Source organism: Pempheris klunzingeri, chromosome 23, assembly GCF_042242105.1.
Source record: "Pempheris klunzingeri isolate RE-2024b chromosome 23, fPemKlu1.hap1, whole genome shotgun sequence".
NCBI classification, from domain to species: Eukaryota; Metazoa; Chordata; class Actinopteri; order Acropomatiformes; family Pempheridae; genus Pempheris; species Pempheris klunzingeri.
In genome coordinates, this window is record NC_092034.1 from 2,161,644 (window position 1) to 2,176,229 (window position 14,586).

General features: G+C 43.7%; 2 protein-coding genes across 4 annotated transcripts; one reads left to right on the top strand and one right to left on the bottom strand.

Moving 5' to 3' along the window:
• Positions 1-2,029: 2,029 nt before the first annotated feature.
• Positions 2,030-6,808, bottom strand: LOC139223107 (programmed cell death 1 ligand 1-like). 3 transcript variants are annotated; one of them, XM_070855055.1, is made up of 5 exons: positions 6,773-6,808; positions 6,151-6,233; positions 3,435-3,517; positions 2,831-3,187; positions 2,030-2,688 (listed from the first exon to the last, which is right to left on the bottom strand). In XM_070855055.1, the coding sequence occupies exons 3-5, from the start codon at positions 3,499-3,501 to the stop codon at positions 2,477-2,479; spliced, it is 636 nt and encodes a 211-aa protein (XP_070711156.1). In that variant the 5' UTR covers positions 3,502-3,517; positions 6,151-6,233; positions 6,773-6,808; the 3' UTR covers positions 2,030-2,476. The 3 variants fall into 3 exon arrangements, with proteins under 3 accessions (XP_070711156.1, XP_070711157.1, XP_070711155.1); XM_070855056.1 differs by lacking the exons at positions 6,151-6,233; positions 6,773-6,808 and adding an exon at positions 5,501-5,791 and having other exon boundaries at positions 2,030-2,685; XM_070855054.1 differs by lacking the exons at positions 6,151-6,233; positions 6,773-6,808 and adding an exon at positions 5,501-5,791.
• Positions 5,429-11,810, top strand: LOC139223210 (programmed cell death 1 ligand 1-like). The gene is made up of 4 exons (XM_070855184.1): positions 5,429-5,539; positions 10,778-10,860; positions 11,098-11,454; positions 11,608-11,810. Exons 2-4 carry the CDS (start codon positions 10,794-10,796, stop codon positions 11,808-11,810), a joined length of 627 nt encoding a protein of 208 aa, XP_070711285.1. The 5' UTR covers positions 5,429-5,539; positions 10,778-10,793.
• The last annotated feature ends 2,776 nt before the right edge of the window (positions 11,811-14,586 follow it).

The window sequence follows — 14,586 nt, forward strand, 5'->3', positions numbered from 1 at the left end:
CAAGATTATTAAATGGAAGTGTTCAGTAGAACACTTCCTCCTCGAAGCAGAGGTCAGTCTTTGGCTCAGACTGGATGGAAGATATTCTATTCTATCTTCCATCCAGTCTGAGCCAAAGACTGACCTCTGCTTCGACCGCTGGCGCCATCTTGTGGCAGAAACAAGACTTTTTTCATTTCAGGGCCACATACAGAAACACATACAAAGGGCTGGGCCACTAACTAGAAGTGAGCTATTCTGTCTATCACTATCGCTATCACTAGAGGGGAATCAATCAAATGTAGGTAAATTCTGCTTGATAACTGAAAAAAAACAGCCTTTCCATTAGTGGGCTTTCATTTATTAGCTGTGGTACAAGCTGCTCTTTGCCTTGTGGGCTCTTGTTCAGTGAGATCCACTAAAAATGCCAACCAGAGGATCACTGAGCTCATGAAGAGTCCTTCTCTCTTCAAAACTGGTCCATTTCTGATCTCAGGGAATAAAACCGCTGCAGCACAGAGACATGACTTAACCAGCACCAGCATCAGAGAGGGAAGCTTGAAATAGTCTGTGCTAGAGCCCTGGTGCTCAAATTAACAGCCTTACCTCCACTTTCTTGCCCCTCGGCGGACACCGTAGATTCCTTTGCGCTCACCTGTCCCAGCTGGAGCTCCATCCGTCGTACCTCCACACAGCTCGTCCCATTTAAGTCCCATCATGCCAACTGCACCTGGCACAGCTTCAGAAACATCCTCACCTGTCCTGGTGCTCTTTAGCCTGCTAACATCAAGCAGCTCCTCCGTAATGCAGAAGTGATCGTCATTAGTTATCAGCTGAGCTCTCATCACGTCTGAAACTTTCTACACTCACTTGCTCTCTTGTGTTTCCTGAATTCTGCCGGTTTTGGGTCACCTGTAGCACATTTCTTCTTCTATTACTCATTTTATAGAGAAGCTGCCTCGTTCAGGACAGTTACTCCACCTAGTGGTGAGACTAAGAAGTACAACACAGTCCAGCTCAGGTTCCATGTTTGGGCCGCATTCCAATACAGTTTTACATTTTCCTGCGTTGTTGGAGTAAATGTTTTTTTCACAGATCTATTGGTGTGTTTCTTAGTGGACACATCTGCTGCTTGGACGGAGATTCAGACGCTTTTGTGTTGCATTAAAAACCAATAAAAACAAGCAGGGAGCCCAGAGAGTGACGTGAAGTGTTTATTCATTCATTCATTCATTCTCTGAATCAGCGGGACTCTGCAGGTCCGTCACACATCATCTGATTGGATCGATCACATTATCAGGATTTGTTGATCAGCAGAATGTCTCATTCATCCCACACTGGTTTTTGTCACTATTCTCAGCAGGAAACACGATTAAAGATCAGCTGATTTTATCTTTATGTTTTAAACCTACAAAACTTCTTGGAGTCAAAGCAGGAAGAAATAATCTGAGCTAATCCAGATTATAATTGAAGATGGATTTGAAGAGCTTCACTGATGTTAATGTTGCCCAAACTCAGACTGGAAGATATTATACATCTGCCACAAGATGGCGCCAGCGGTTGAAGCAGAGACGGTGCAGAGGTCAGTCTTTGGCTCAGACTGGATGGAAGATATTCTACATGAATAGTAACTCATCATCTGCATATATAGATATATATAATAGTGTGTAATCCACCTTCAGCAGGAAACATGTGGCTCCTTGAGGATGAGGAGGGTCACTGAGCTGCTGGATGAAGAGCAGCACTTCAGTCCAATGGAAATCTCACTGCAATGTGGAAACACTCTTATCTATATTTCATTATGTCCATTTAATAATCTTATTCCTTTTCTTTCTTTTTATTCGTCAGTGTAGCTTCAGTGTTGTCATGTGACCTCAGGACGTAAAGTCACCAACTCCAAACTGTCAATTAAAGAATTGTTCAGTAGAAAGTTTAAAGAAGCTGAAGAGCTCAGTCAGAGTCAGAGTCTCTACAGCTCATAGCTTCATGTATCATAAAGAAACAAACACCAAGAATCCAAAAGTATGTGAACATCCACAATGAGTTTGACGTTAAATAAATATTTCTTTATTTAATCAGCACATATTTACATTTACAAAGACTTTAAAAAGTGCATTATGTGTAACATGGGACCTCTCTCTCTCTGTGTGGGAGCAGACTGACGGTCAGAGGAGAACTTCTGTTTAACACAGAGCTTCTCACCCTGTTAGACAGAAAACAGTCCTCCCTTCCCTCATGTGGCTGCAGTAGAAGTCTGTGAAGCTCCCAGAGAAACAGCCCTTCAGCTCTGAGACACCAGGTCTCAGCTGGACTGTTTCTCTGCTCAGAGTCCTGCAGAAGAACCAGCTCAGTCCTCAGGGATCCATCCAGTGGGTTTCTCTTCAGAGCAGCAGACACCTCATCTATGTACATAAAGCTCCTCCTTCTGCCCCCCCAGGCAGAGCGGACAGCAGCTGATGATGAACTGTGGGGCGGCTTCAGAGGAAGAGTCCTGCTTTCACAGATGTAGCTCCTCAGGATGTAGCTCCTGATGCAGCTTCAGGAGCTTCCATTTGTGAATGTACAGACAGCGACAGAGAGCCAGAACAACGGCTGCTACTGCTGCCAGTCCCAGTCCAGCATAAAGCCCCGGCCTCCCCCGGCTCTCTGGCTCTGGTTCTGGTTCTGGTTCTGGCTCTGGAGTCAGAGGTTTGGGCTCATCAACAGCTGCTGTAAGGAACATTGAAAGAACAAGTGTGATTTCTCATGTCTGCTCCATGTCTGCACCATGTCTGCTCCATGTCTGCACCATGTCTGCTCCATGTCTGCTCCATGTCTGCACCATGTCTGCTCCATGTCTGAGTCCACTCACCTGTGATGCTGAGGGAGAACGGTTTGACCTTCCTGCCGGATCCAGTGAACATCCTACAGCGATACCGACCCGAGTCGTTCATCTGGACTCTGGACAGGTGAAGCTGGACGCGTCCTGTTCTCAGAGCGTCTTTGTCGCACTGAACCCGTCCTGCAAACTGCTCGTGTGGAGGCTCCTTATCCATCCTGACTATGTCGTCCAGATGATAAAACACCTTCAGCTCAGGGTCCATGAGACAGTGGATCTTCAGGGAGGAGATGGAGATGTTGGCTCTGGATGAGAAGCACCATTCCACTGTGACGTTACTGCCCTCCACTGCCTGGATATCCAGAGCCCTGTCATGACACTCAGTCACTCCTGAGAGCAGAAAGAGAGGAAGAGGAGCAGAAATGTCATCCACTGTTGGGCTGATGGTTCAGGTGCTGAATCACAGGATCAAACAGGATTATTAACATTATGAAACACAGATAAAACTGACTGAGCCTCTCTGTCGCCGCTCCAGGATCTGCTGTTCCGTTTGCTTTGCTTGTTTCTACACATTCATGTCCACTAAAAGTGGCCCGTTTGCAGGATGTTGATGATGATAAAGTCTGCAGCTTCTCACCTGCTGCACCACAGAACAGCCTCACAGCCAGCAGACACAGCAGAGAAGAAGCCGTCCAGCCCTCCATTCTTCAACAGGCCGTCCTGAAACAAAGTGAAACACAGGAGCAGCAGCTCTTATTACAGGTGAACATGTAGGAGCTTCCAGACAGACAGGGGGGGCAGGGTTCAGAGGGGGGGGGGGGTTGGGGGGGCAGACACTGCTTCAGAGGGCAGGAACAGGAACAGACGCATCCAATAGGAAACTAATCAATACACATGAGATCAAATCCACGACTGTGCAAACACAGCTGAGTTATTTCTGCTGCTGAATCTTCACCAGGCTCACAGCTGACAGTGAGGGTCATAGATGTAATGCTGCTTGCTGAATAGAAAATCTCGGCGTAAAGAAGACCTCCCACATTTTCGTACATAAGGACAAAATCTCGGAGAAAACCTTTGAGATAATATGGGAGAAAAAAAAGAACTCACACAATTTTGTACATAAGGACAAAACCTTGGAGAAAACCAGCACCTCGGAGAAAATCTCAGAGAAAATCTCGGCAAATACCAAAACATCGGAAAAAATCTCGGAAAAAGCCTTGGAGAATACCAAAATCTCGGAGAAAACCTCGGCGTAAAGAAGACCTCCCATATTTTCGTACATAAGGACAAAACCTGGGAGAAAACCAACACCTCGGAAAAAATCTCGGAGAAAATCTCGGCAAATACCAAAACCTCAGAGTAAATCTTGGAGAAAACTTAGGACAAAATCTCGGAGAAAAAAAAAGACCTCCCACATTTTCGTACACAAGGACAAAACCTCCAGAAAACCTCAGAGACTTTGTTGTAAACTCCAGGGTCCAGTTTTATATCACATGTTTGATGGTCTATAAAGAAGATGCTCCTCCATGTGTTCTCCACACAATCCTCTTCTATTCTATAATTAAAGTGTCCAGTTTGTTACTGACTTACTGCATCAGAGCCAAAGTGGTTTTTACAAACATGCTGCTCATTAAATAATCCAGAATATATCAGAATATATTCAATAAAAGCAGTGAGGGATCTGATGATACTGATCAGATCCCAGAAATAATGACAGACAGATGAAAACCAACCTATTCCTGGAGAAACAAGCAGCATCCAAACTCCTGGTGAACTACTCTCCCTGTGGAGGCTGACAGGAGTTTTAAAGCTTCTGTGAGGCTCCTCCCCCACAGTATAAACCGAAAAAACCTCGGTGGAAATCTCGGCATCCGTCTGTGAGAAGCTCCTCCTTAACCTTAACCCTAACCTCCTCCCTCTAAACAAAAGACCTCCCACAGTATAGACCGAAAAAAAACCTCGGTGAAAATCTCGGAGAAAATCTCGGCATAAAGAACACCTCCCACTTTTTCGCACATAAGGACAAAACCTCGGAGAAAATCTCGGCTTAAAGAACACCTCCCACTTTTTCGTACATAAGGACAAAACCTCGGAGAAAATCTCGGCTTAAAGAACACCTCCCACTTTTTCGTACATAAGGACAAAATCCGGTTCTATGTAGATCCTGTCCTCAGGTGACAAAGATCTGAGAGGGAAGTGTGTTTGTAATGTTTGTCTTCCATCGCAGAAACCTGCATTATGAGAAACAGGGAAGTATGAAAAGCCTTTTTCTTCTCAGGAGGTTATTGAACTTCATAACATGGACCTTTAGGTGTTTCTCTACAAGTCTGTCGGTTCAATGTGAACAGATCTACAGGATGAAACGTTTCAGTGGTCTGATTCACTGGAAAACAACTTTCAGTGTGTTTGACTTTTGTTCATGAGCAGAAAGTTTTAGAAAGAGGAAGCAGCGAGAGTGTGTTGAGCAGTTTAAAAAGACTGAAGCGGGAAGCACTGACTGATCCACAAACTAAAGTGTGAGCTGAAAACATGTTTATTCTCTCTGACTGGTCCTGATTTTGAGATTTAGACCAAAGTAAATTCAATAAAAACCGAAATATGAAAACTTTTGTCTGCTTGAGAGTCAGGTTTAAAAGGTGTGCGATCAAAGAGACTAACAGAGGACTGAAACAGTAAATGAGACCAAAAGCTTCATGTGCTCACCTGAGTGATGAAGAGGAGCAGCACTGTGTCACCCCTCAGGTGAGGAGGAGGAAGGTCCCACAGCTCCTTTACACATACTGAAGGTGAAGCAGCGTAAAGCTCCATGTCACTGAGAGAGTCCAGACAAACACTGATGGTCACTTCCCTTCACTTCCAGTCACCAGACAAGCTTCAGCTGCTGCAACAGTGGGACAAACAAACCCTCTGCAGAAGGTCTGTGAGGAAAAGTCACTTTCTGCTGTCGTCTACTGTCTTCAGAGGGTTTTTAGTGAGAAATGGCTGCCAGAGTATCTCAGACTTCCTCCACTGCAGCCCACAAGGTGCTTTCCAGAGAAGGGAGAGGATTCTGGAGGGCGGGGACAATAGGGCCAAGCCCATATTTTCAACAAGGGGTTGAAAGACCGGTTTTGGCTCTGATGCAGTAAGTCAGGAACAAAGCGGACACTTTTATTATAGAATAGAAGAGGATTGTGTGGAGAACACATGGAGGAGAATCTTCTTTATGAAACACAGATAAAACTGACTGATCCTCTCTGTCGCCGCTCCAGGATCTGCTGTTCCGTTTGCTTTGCTTGTTTCTACACATTCATGTCCACTAAAAGTGGCCCGTTTGCAGGATGTTGATGATGATAAAGTCTGCAGCTTCTCACCTGCTGCACCACAGAACAGCCTCACAGCCAGCAGACACAGCAGAGAAGAAGCCGTCCAGCCCTCCATTCTTCAACAGGCCGTCCTGAAACAAAGTGAAACACAGGAGCAGCAGCTCTTATTACAGGTGAACATGTAGGAGCAGGCAGGGGGGGGGCAGGGTTCAGAGGGGGGGGGGCAGACACTGCTTCAGAGGGCAGGAACAGGAACAGATGCATCCAATAGGACATGTCCACTGAAGTGTACATCATGCATCACTGACTATATAACAGAAGTTAAAATCTTGTTTTTCATGAATAAAGATGAATAAAAACATTTAATAAAAAATCCTGACTGAGGTAAGGATCATAATTCATGTATGAAAGAGTTCCACTTCCATGATTTGAGTGCTGCAACCTCCACTTATCCCTCTGGACAGAAAAATTAACCTTCAACCCAGCGTCTTTTTCAAAATGTTTTTGTTGCATTCAGAAATGTTCATTTTCTCTGTAGCAGTTTATTGATTACCTGAAAGCAACACACTGTAGTTTGTTTCTACATGACATAAAGGTAAAAAACTATATATGCAGTGTTATCAGGAAGAGATCAGAATCTGTTCCTGCCTCCTCTGTGGGACAAACCTACCTGCTCCTGGAGAAACTAGCAGCAGACAAACTCCTGCTGAACTCCGGTTTAAAGCGTCTCCGTCTTCCTGCAGAGACTCTGACCGCCTGTCAGAGCTCTGAGACGGGGAGCAGCTCACGGCAGCACCCGCTGCTACTGAGGACAGGAACTGGAGAAACCACAGGTGTTTAAACACCAGAGAAAGAGTCCAAAACACCAGAGAAAGAGTCCAAAACACCAGAGAAATAGTCCAAAACACCAGAGAAAGTCTCCAGGAGGATGAAAAAAGTGGCCAGATTTAAGGAGCGCCTGCAGTAGAGGAAGTCTGGATTCGCAAAAACCTCCTAAAACAGTAGAAGACAGCAGAAAGTGACTTTTCCTCTTAGACCTTCTGCAGAGGGTTGAAGGGAAGGGAAGGGAAGTGAAGTGAAGTGAAGTGAAGGGAAGAGTCACCTGCGCGCACCATGAGTCTCAGTTATCTGCGCTAACTAGTCTCAAAACAAACTTCAACAAAATCAATCATGCGTTTTCTCACATTACAACCCACATCTGTCAAGGGTGGTTTGTTACACATACCAAAACACCAGCCAAAGGAAATTAGTTACGAGCCGTTCTTATATGCAAATTGCCCGCGCTGCCTTCATGTGTCACCTGTGTGCCCCACGAAGTCTGAGTTGTCCATGCTGCCTTCACCTGAACGCAGCTATATATGTGCAGCTAACTTAGGGGAGGAGATATCAGTGAGCGGTGCCCAATCGGACTGAAGAGATTTACCGCTGTATCAGGGAGGAGGAGATATTAGCGACTGAAAAAACCCCACAAAATGAGTCAGAGTGAGTCACTTGTTATTGTTTCCATTGTTCTGATGTGGATTCTCAAGCAGCAGAGTTCCTGTTTGTAAAGTTGGTGAACACACATCAGGTAGTTTAGTACAAGTTTGCATTCACATTTTTATCATGTCCTAATTTTTATTCTAGTTTTATTTATATTTTTTATATACACATATATATATATTTATTCTTATTTATTATTTTCTTTTTTTTTCTGTATTGTAAAAATGTTCTTGTGTGGAAAATTTTGCAGTAAAGTTGTTCTGCATGGAAGTTATCTGCAGCCTGCCTAGTTTTTATTGTGCCACAAAGTTTTTTAAGTGAAGGGAAAATTCAAAGTAGTGATCTCACTGTCAGAGCATGTTGGTTTGGCACCATCTTATAGAATGATTACAATGAAAACACAAGCCAAATGAAATTATAATCAATATTTCAGAATAACTCCCACCAATAGAGTATATATTGGTGGGATGTGTAAGTTTGAATTATTCTGAACCAAATCTTATCTTATAACTACTACCAGTGATTGTTTCCTTGATAAACTGTGTCCCCTGGTTGACTTCTGATAAATAAAGAAATATAACAATGAGTCGAGTCTTTGAATGGCTCTTTTAAGTGAACGATGAGAACCGATTCACAGTTACGAGCCGTTCATATATGCAAATTGCCTGCGCTGCCTTCATGTGTCACCTGTGTGCCCCACGAGTCTGAGCTGTCCACGCTGCCTTCACCTGAACGACTAATGACTCATGAGTATGAGTTGTCCACAGCACGCTCCATTCACCTGAATGCAGCTACAGATGTGCAGCATCAGGGGAGGAGATATTAGTGAGTGCCGCCTGACTGGACTGAAGAGATTTACAGTCAGACAGTAGGAGATATTAACGACTGAAGAAAAGTTAATTGTTCTTGTTTCCATTGTTCTGATGGGGATTCGAGTCAACGAGCTGAGTTCCTGTTTGTAAAGTAGTTCAGGTGAACACACACCAGGTAGTTTAGTACAATTATGCATTCACATTTGTATCATGTCTTCATTTTTATTCTAGTTTTATTTATATTGTTTAATATATATATTCTTATTTATAATTTTCATGTTTTTTCTGTATTGTTAAAAGCCAGCCCCCACCAGCTGAACAGAGAGAGACCATATGAAATTGTACCCGCAGTTTCCCGCTGGCAGTAAGTTTTAAAGCGTCTGCGGAAGGATATCGAGGTCATAGTTTTACCCACAGTTTCCCGCTGGCGGCAAGTTTTAAAGCGTCTGCGGAAGGATATCAAGGTCATAGTCACGCGAGAGGAGTGTCTCACAGACGCTATAAAACGCCTGTCAGCTCATACAGATACAGTAGTTCAGCAGGAGTGTGTCTGATGCGTGTTTCTCCAGGAGCAGGTAGGTTTTCTTCTGTCTGTCATTATTTCTGGGACAGTAACTGATCTGCTTAGTGTCATCATATCTCTCACTGCTTTTATTGCTGCTTCAGATCAGAGAGACTTGATATCCTGAATATATAAGATAAGATAAGATATACTTTATTGACCCCCCATAGGGGGATATTATATATATATATATATATTCTGATATATTCCGGATTATTTAATGAGCAGCATGTTTGTAAAAACCACTTTGTCTTTGATGCAGTAAGTCAATTTTATTTTAACAATAATATTTATTAGAAGTCAACCAGGGGGTAACTCGTTTTTATCAAGGAAACAATCACTGGTAGTAGTTATAAGATAAGATTTGGTTCAGAATAATTCAAACTTACACATCCCACCAATATATACTCTATTGGTGGGAGTTATTCTGAAATATTGATTATAATTTCATTTGGCTTGTGTTTTCATTGTAATCATTCTATAAGATGGTGCCAAACCAACATGCTCTGACAGTGAGATCACTACTTTGAATTTTCCCTTCACTTAAAAAACTTTGTGGCACAATAAAAACTAGGCAGGCTGCAGATAACTTCCATGCAGAACAGCTTTACTGCAAAATTTTCCACACAAGAACATTTTTACAATACAGAAAAAAAAGAAAATAATAAATAAGAATAAATATATATATATGTGTATATAAAAAATATAAATAAAACTAGAATAAAAATGAGGGCATGATAAAAATGTGAATGCAAACTTGTACTAAAACTAAAACTAAACTACCTGATGTGTGTTCACCTGAACTACTTTACTTTACTTTGAAGGCAGCGTGGACAACTCAGACTTCGTGGGGCACACGGGTGACACATGAAGGCAGCACGGGCAATTTGCATATAAGAACGGCTCGTAACTGCGAATCAGTTCTCATCGTTCACTTAAAAGAGCCATTCAAAAGACTCGACTCGTTCGCGAACGTCACACAGTAACTGATCTCAGTATCATCACATCTCTCACTGCTTTTATTGAATATATTCTGATTATTTAATGAGCAACATGTTTGTAAAAATCACTTTGGCTCTGATGCAGTAAGTCAGTAACAAACTGGACACTTTAATTATAGAATAGAAGAGGATTGTGTGGAGAACACATGGAGGAGCATCTTCTTTATAGACCATCAAACATGTGATAGAAAACTGGACCCTGGAGTTTACAACAAAGTCTCTGAGGTTTTCTGTCCACAGGGACAAGTGGAGGTTGGACCAAGCTCCCACTGCAGGAAACCTGCTTTTATCAGTGTTCAGTGAGAGTGAACGAGTGAAGGGAGAACACACGGAGGCTGCAGAGGGAATCTGAAGCTTCTTTCTCAGCCGCTGGAGATGTAATGTTGTTCCTGAAGCTTCTCTCTGGAGAAAGCTGATGTGAGACAGAGTCACTGTTCAAACTGCCGGCTGGATGCTGTAAATGTGACTGTAGAGAGTCTTTAACTCTCAAACACTTCTGGCGGATTGGTGTAAATATGGGCATAGTGCGTTCAGGAGGCAGTAGGAAATCCTTACCTCAGTCAGGAATTTTTTCACTAAGTGTTTTTATTCATCTTTAGGCTGAAAAACAAGATTTTAACTTGGTTTTTTTTTCAACCCATGTTTTATAAAGATATTTTTAAATGTCCAGTAGCTGAAGTATAGCCAGTGATGCATGTCCTATTGGATGCGTCTGTTCCTGTTCCTGCCCCCCCCCCTCTGAACCCTGCCCCCCCTGCCTGCTCCTACATGTTCACCTGTAATAAGAGCTGCTGCTCCTGTGTTTCACTTTGTTTCAGGACGGCCTGTTGAAGAATGGAGGGCTGGACGGCTTCTTCTCTGCTGTGTCTGCTGGCTGTGAGGCTGTTCTGTGGTGCAGCAGGTGAGAAGCTGCAGACTTTATCATCATCAACATCCTGCAAACGGGCCACTTTTAGTGGACATGAATGTGTAGAAACAAGCAAAGCAAACGGAACAGCAGATCCTGGAGCGGCGACAGAGAGGATCAGTCAGTTTTATCTGTGTTTCATAATGTTAATAATCCTGTGATTCAGCACCTGAACCATCAGCCCAACAGTGGATGACATTTCTGCTCCTCTTCCTCTCTTTCTGCTCTCAGGAGTGACTGAGTGTCATGACAGGGCTCTGGATATCCAGGCAGTGGAGGGCAGTAACGTCACAGTGGAATGGTGCTTCTCGTCCAGAGCCAACATCTCCATCTCCTCCCTGAAGATCCACTGTCTCATGGACCCTGAGCTGAAGGTGTTTTATCATCTGGACGACATATTCAGGATGATTAAGGAGCCTCCACACGAGCAGTTTGCAGGACGGGTTCAGTGCGACAAAGACGCTCTGAGAACAGGACGAGTCCGGCTTCACGTGTCCAGAGTCCAGATGAACGACTCGGGTCGGTATCGCTGTAGGATGTTGACTGGATCCGGCAGGAAGGTCAAACCGTTCTCCCTCAACATCACAGGTGAGTGGACTCAGACATGGTGCAGACATGGAGCAGACATGGTGCAGACATGGTGCAGACATGGTGCAGACATGGTGCAGACATGGTGCAGACATGGTGCAGACATGGTGCAGACATGAGAAATCACACTTGTTCTTTCAATGTTCCTTACAGCAGCTGAGCCCAAACCTTTGACTCCAGAGCCACATCCAGAACCAGAGCCAGAGAGCCGGGGGAGGCCGGGGCTCTATGCTGGACTGGGACTGGCAGCAGCAGCAGCAGCTCTTCTGTCTGTCTGTCGCTGTCTGTACATTCAGAAACTGAAGCTCCTGAAGCTGCATCAGGAGCCTCAAGAGCACAATATGGTTCATCTGTGAAAGCAGGACTCTTCCTCTGAAGCCGCCCCACAGGTCATCATCAGAAACTACCTGGGGAGGTGGGGGGGACCCACTGGATGGATCCCTGAGGACTGAGCTGGTTCTTCTGCAGGACTATTTCTCTGGTTCCAGGTCCACTGTGGTGCTGACTCACCTGTCAGAGGTGCTGTGGTGCTGCAGCAGGTAGGACACTGTGAGCTGGGACGAAGTGAAGAAGCTGCTCAAGTCTCATATCTTGATCTCTGTAATGAGACATGCATCATGACGTCGTCACGCAGGACGTGATTAAGGTCTGAACCAGTTTACAGCTAAATCTTAATGACGCCACTCACAACAGTTTCAAAAACAATATAGTCTGTTTATCCTGCGACACTCAGCAGAAATAGACATGAAATGTGTTTTAAATTAATTAAAAGGTACTTTGTTACGCATAATGCACTTTTTAAAGTCTTTACGTAAATGTAAATGTGTATATGTGTAAATAAAGAAATATTTATTTAAAGTTAAACTCATTGTGGATGTTCACATACTTTTGTTTCTTTATGATACATGAAGCTATGAGCTGTAGAGACTCTGACTCTGACTGAGCTCTTTATTTTCAGCTTCTTTAAACTTTCTACTGAGCACTTCCTCAATTTACAGTTTGGAGTTGGTGACTTTACGTCCTGAGGTCACATGACAACAGCGAAGCTACACTGAGGAATAAAAAGAAAGAAAAGGAGCAAGATTATTAAATGGAAGTGTTGGAAGTAGAACACTTGGCAGTACAGAACTAATTGGCAGTGGCGGTCGAAGCAGAGGTCAGTCTTTGGCTCAGACTGGATGGAAGATATTCTATTCTATCTTCCATCCAGTCTGAGCCAAAGACTGACCTCTGCTTCGACCGCTGGCGCCATCTTGTGGCAGAAACAAGACTTTTTTCATTTCAGGGCCACATACAGAAACACATACAAAGGGCTGGGCCACTAACTAGAAGTGAGCTATTCTGTCTATCACTATCGCTATCACTAGAGGGGAATCAATCAAATGTAGGTAAATTCTGCTTGATAACTGAAAAAAAAACAGCCTTTCCATTAGTGGGCTTTCATTTATTAGCTGTGGTACAAGCTGGTCTTTGCCTTGTGGGCTCTTGTTCAGTGAGATCCACTAAAAATGCCAACCAGAGGATCACTGAGCTCATGAAGAGTCCTTCTCTCTTCAAAACTGGTCCATTTCTGATCTCAGGGAATAAAACCGCTGCAGCACAGAGACACGACTTAACCAGCATCAGCATCAGAGAGGGAAGCTTGAAATAGTCTGTTAGAGCCCTGGTGCTCGAATCAACAGCCTTACCTCCACTTCGGCAGACACCATAGATTCCTCTGCGCTCACCTGTCCCAGCTGGAGCTCCATCCGTCGTACCTCCACACAGCTCGTCCCATTTAAGTCCCATCATGCCAACTGCACCTGGCACAGCTTCAGAAACATCCTCACCTGTCCTGGTGCTCTTTAGCCTGCTAACATCAAGCAGCTCCTCCGTAATGCAGAAGTGATCTTCATTAGTTATCAGCTGAGCTCTCATCACGTCTGAAACTTTCTACACTCACTTGCTCTCTTGTGTTTCCTGAATTCTGCCATCTTGGGTCACCTGTAGCACATTTCTTCTTCTATTACTCATTTTATAGAGAAGCTGCCTCGTTCAGGACAGTTACTCCACCTAGTGGTGAGACTAAGAAGTACAATACAGTCCAGCTCAGGTTCCATGTTTGGGCCGCATTCCAATACAGTTTTACATTTTCCTGCGTTGTTGGAGTAAATGTTTTTTTCACAGATCTATTGGTGTGTTTCTTAGTGGACACATCTGCTGCTTGGACGGAGATTCAGACGCTTTTGTGTTGCGTTAAAAACCAATAAAAACACAAGCAGGGAGCCCAGAGAGTGACGTGAAGTGTTTATTCATTCATTCATTCATTCTCTGAATCAGCGGGACTCTGCAGGTCCGTCACACATCATCTGATTGGATCGATCACATTATCAGGATTTGTTGATCAGCAGAACGTCTCATTCATCCCACACTGGTTTTTGTCACTATTCTCAGCAGGAAACACGATTAAAGATCAGCTGATTTTATCTTTATGTTTTAAACCTACAAAACTTCTTGGAGTCAAAGCAGGAAGAAATAATCTGAGCTAATCCAGATTATAATTAAAGATGGATTTGAAGAGCTTCACTGATGTTAATGTTGCCCAAACTCAGACTGGAAGATATTATACATCTGCCACAAGATGGCGCCAGCGGTTGAAGCAGAGACGGTGCAGAGGTCAGTCTTTGGCTCAGACTGGATGGAAGATATTCTACATGAATAGTAACTCATCGTCTGCATAGATAGATATATATAATAGTGTGTAATCCACCTTCAGCAGGAAACATGTGGCTCCTTGAGGATGAGGAGGGTCACTGAGCTGCTGGATGAAGAGCAGCACTTCAGTCCAATGGAAATCTCACTGCAGACTCTTCCTACGATGTGGACTCTTATCTATATTTCATTACATCCATTTAATGATCTTATTCCTTTTCTTTCTTTTTATTCGTCAGTGTAGCTTCAGTGTTGTCATGTGACCTCAGGACGTAAAGTCACCAACTCCAAACTGTCAATTAAAGAATTGTTCAGTAGAAAGTTTAAAGAAGCTGAAAATAAAGAGCTCAGTCAGAGTCAGAGTCTCTACAGCTCATAGCTTCATGTATCATAAAGAAACAAACACCAAGAATCCAAAAGTATGTGAACATCCACAATGAG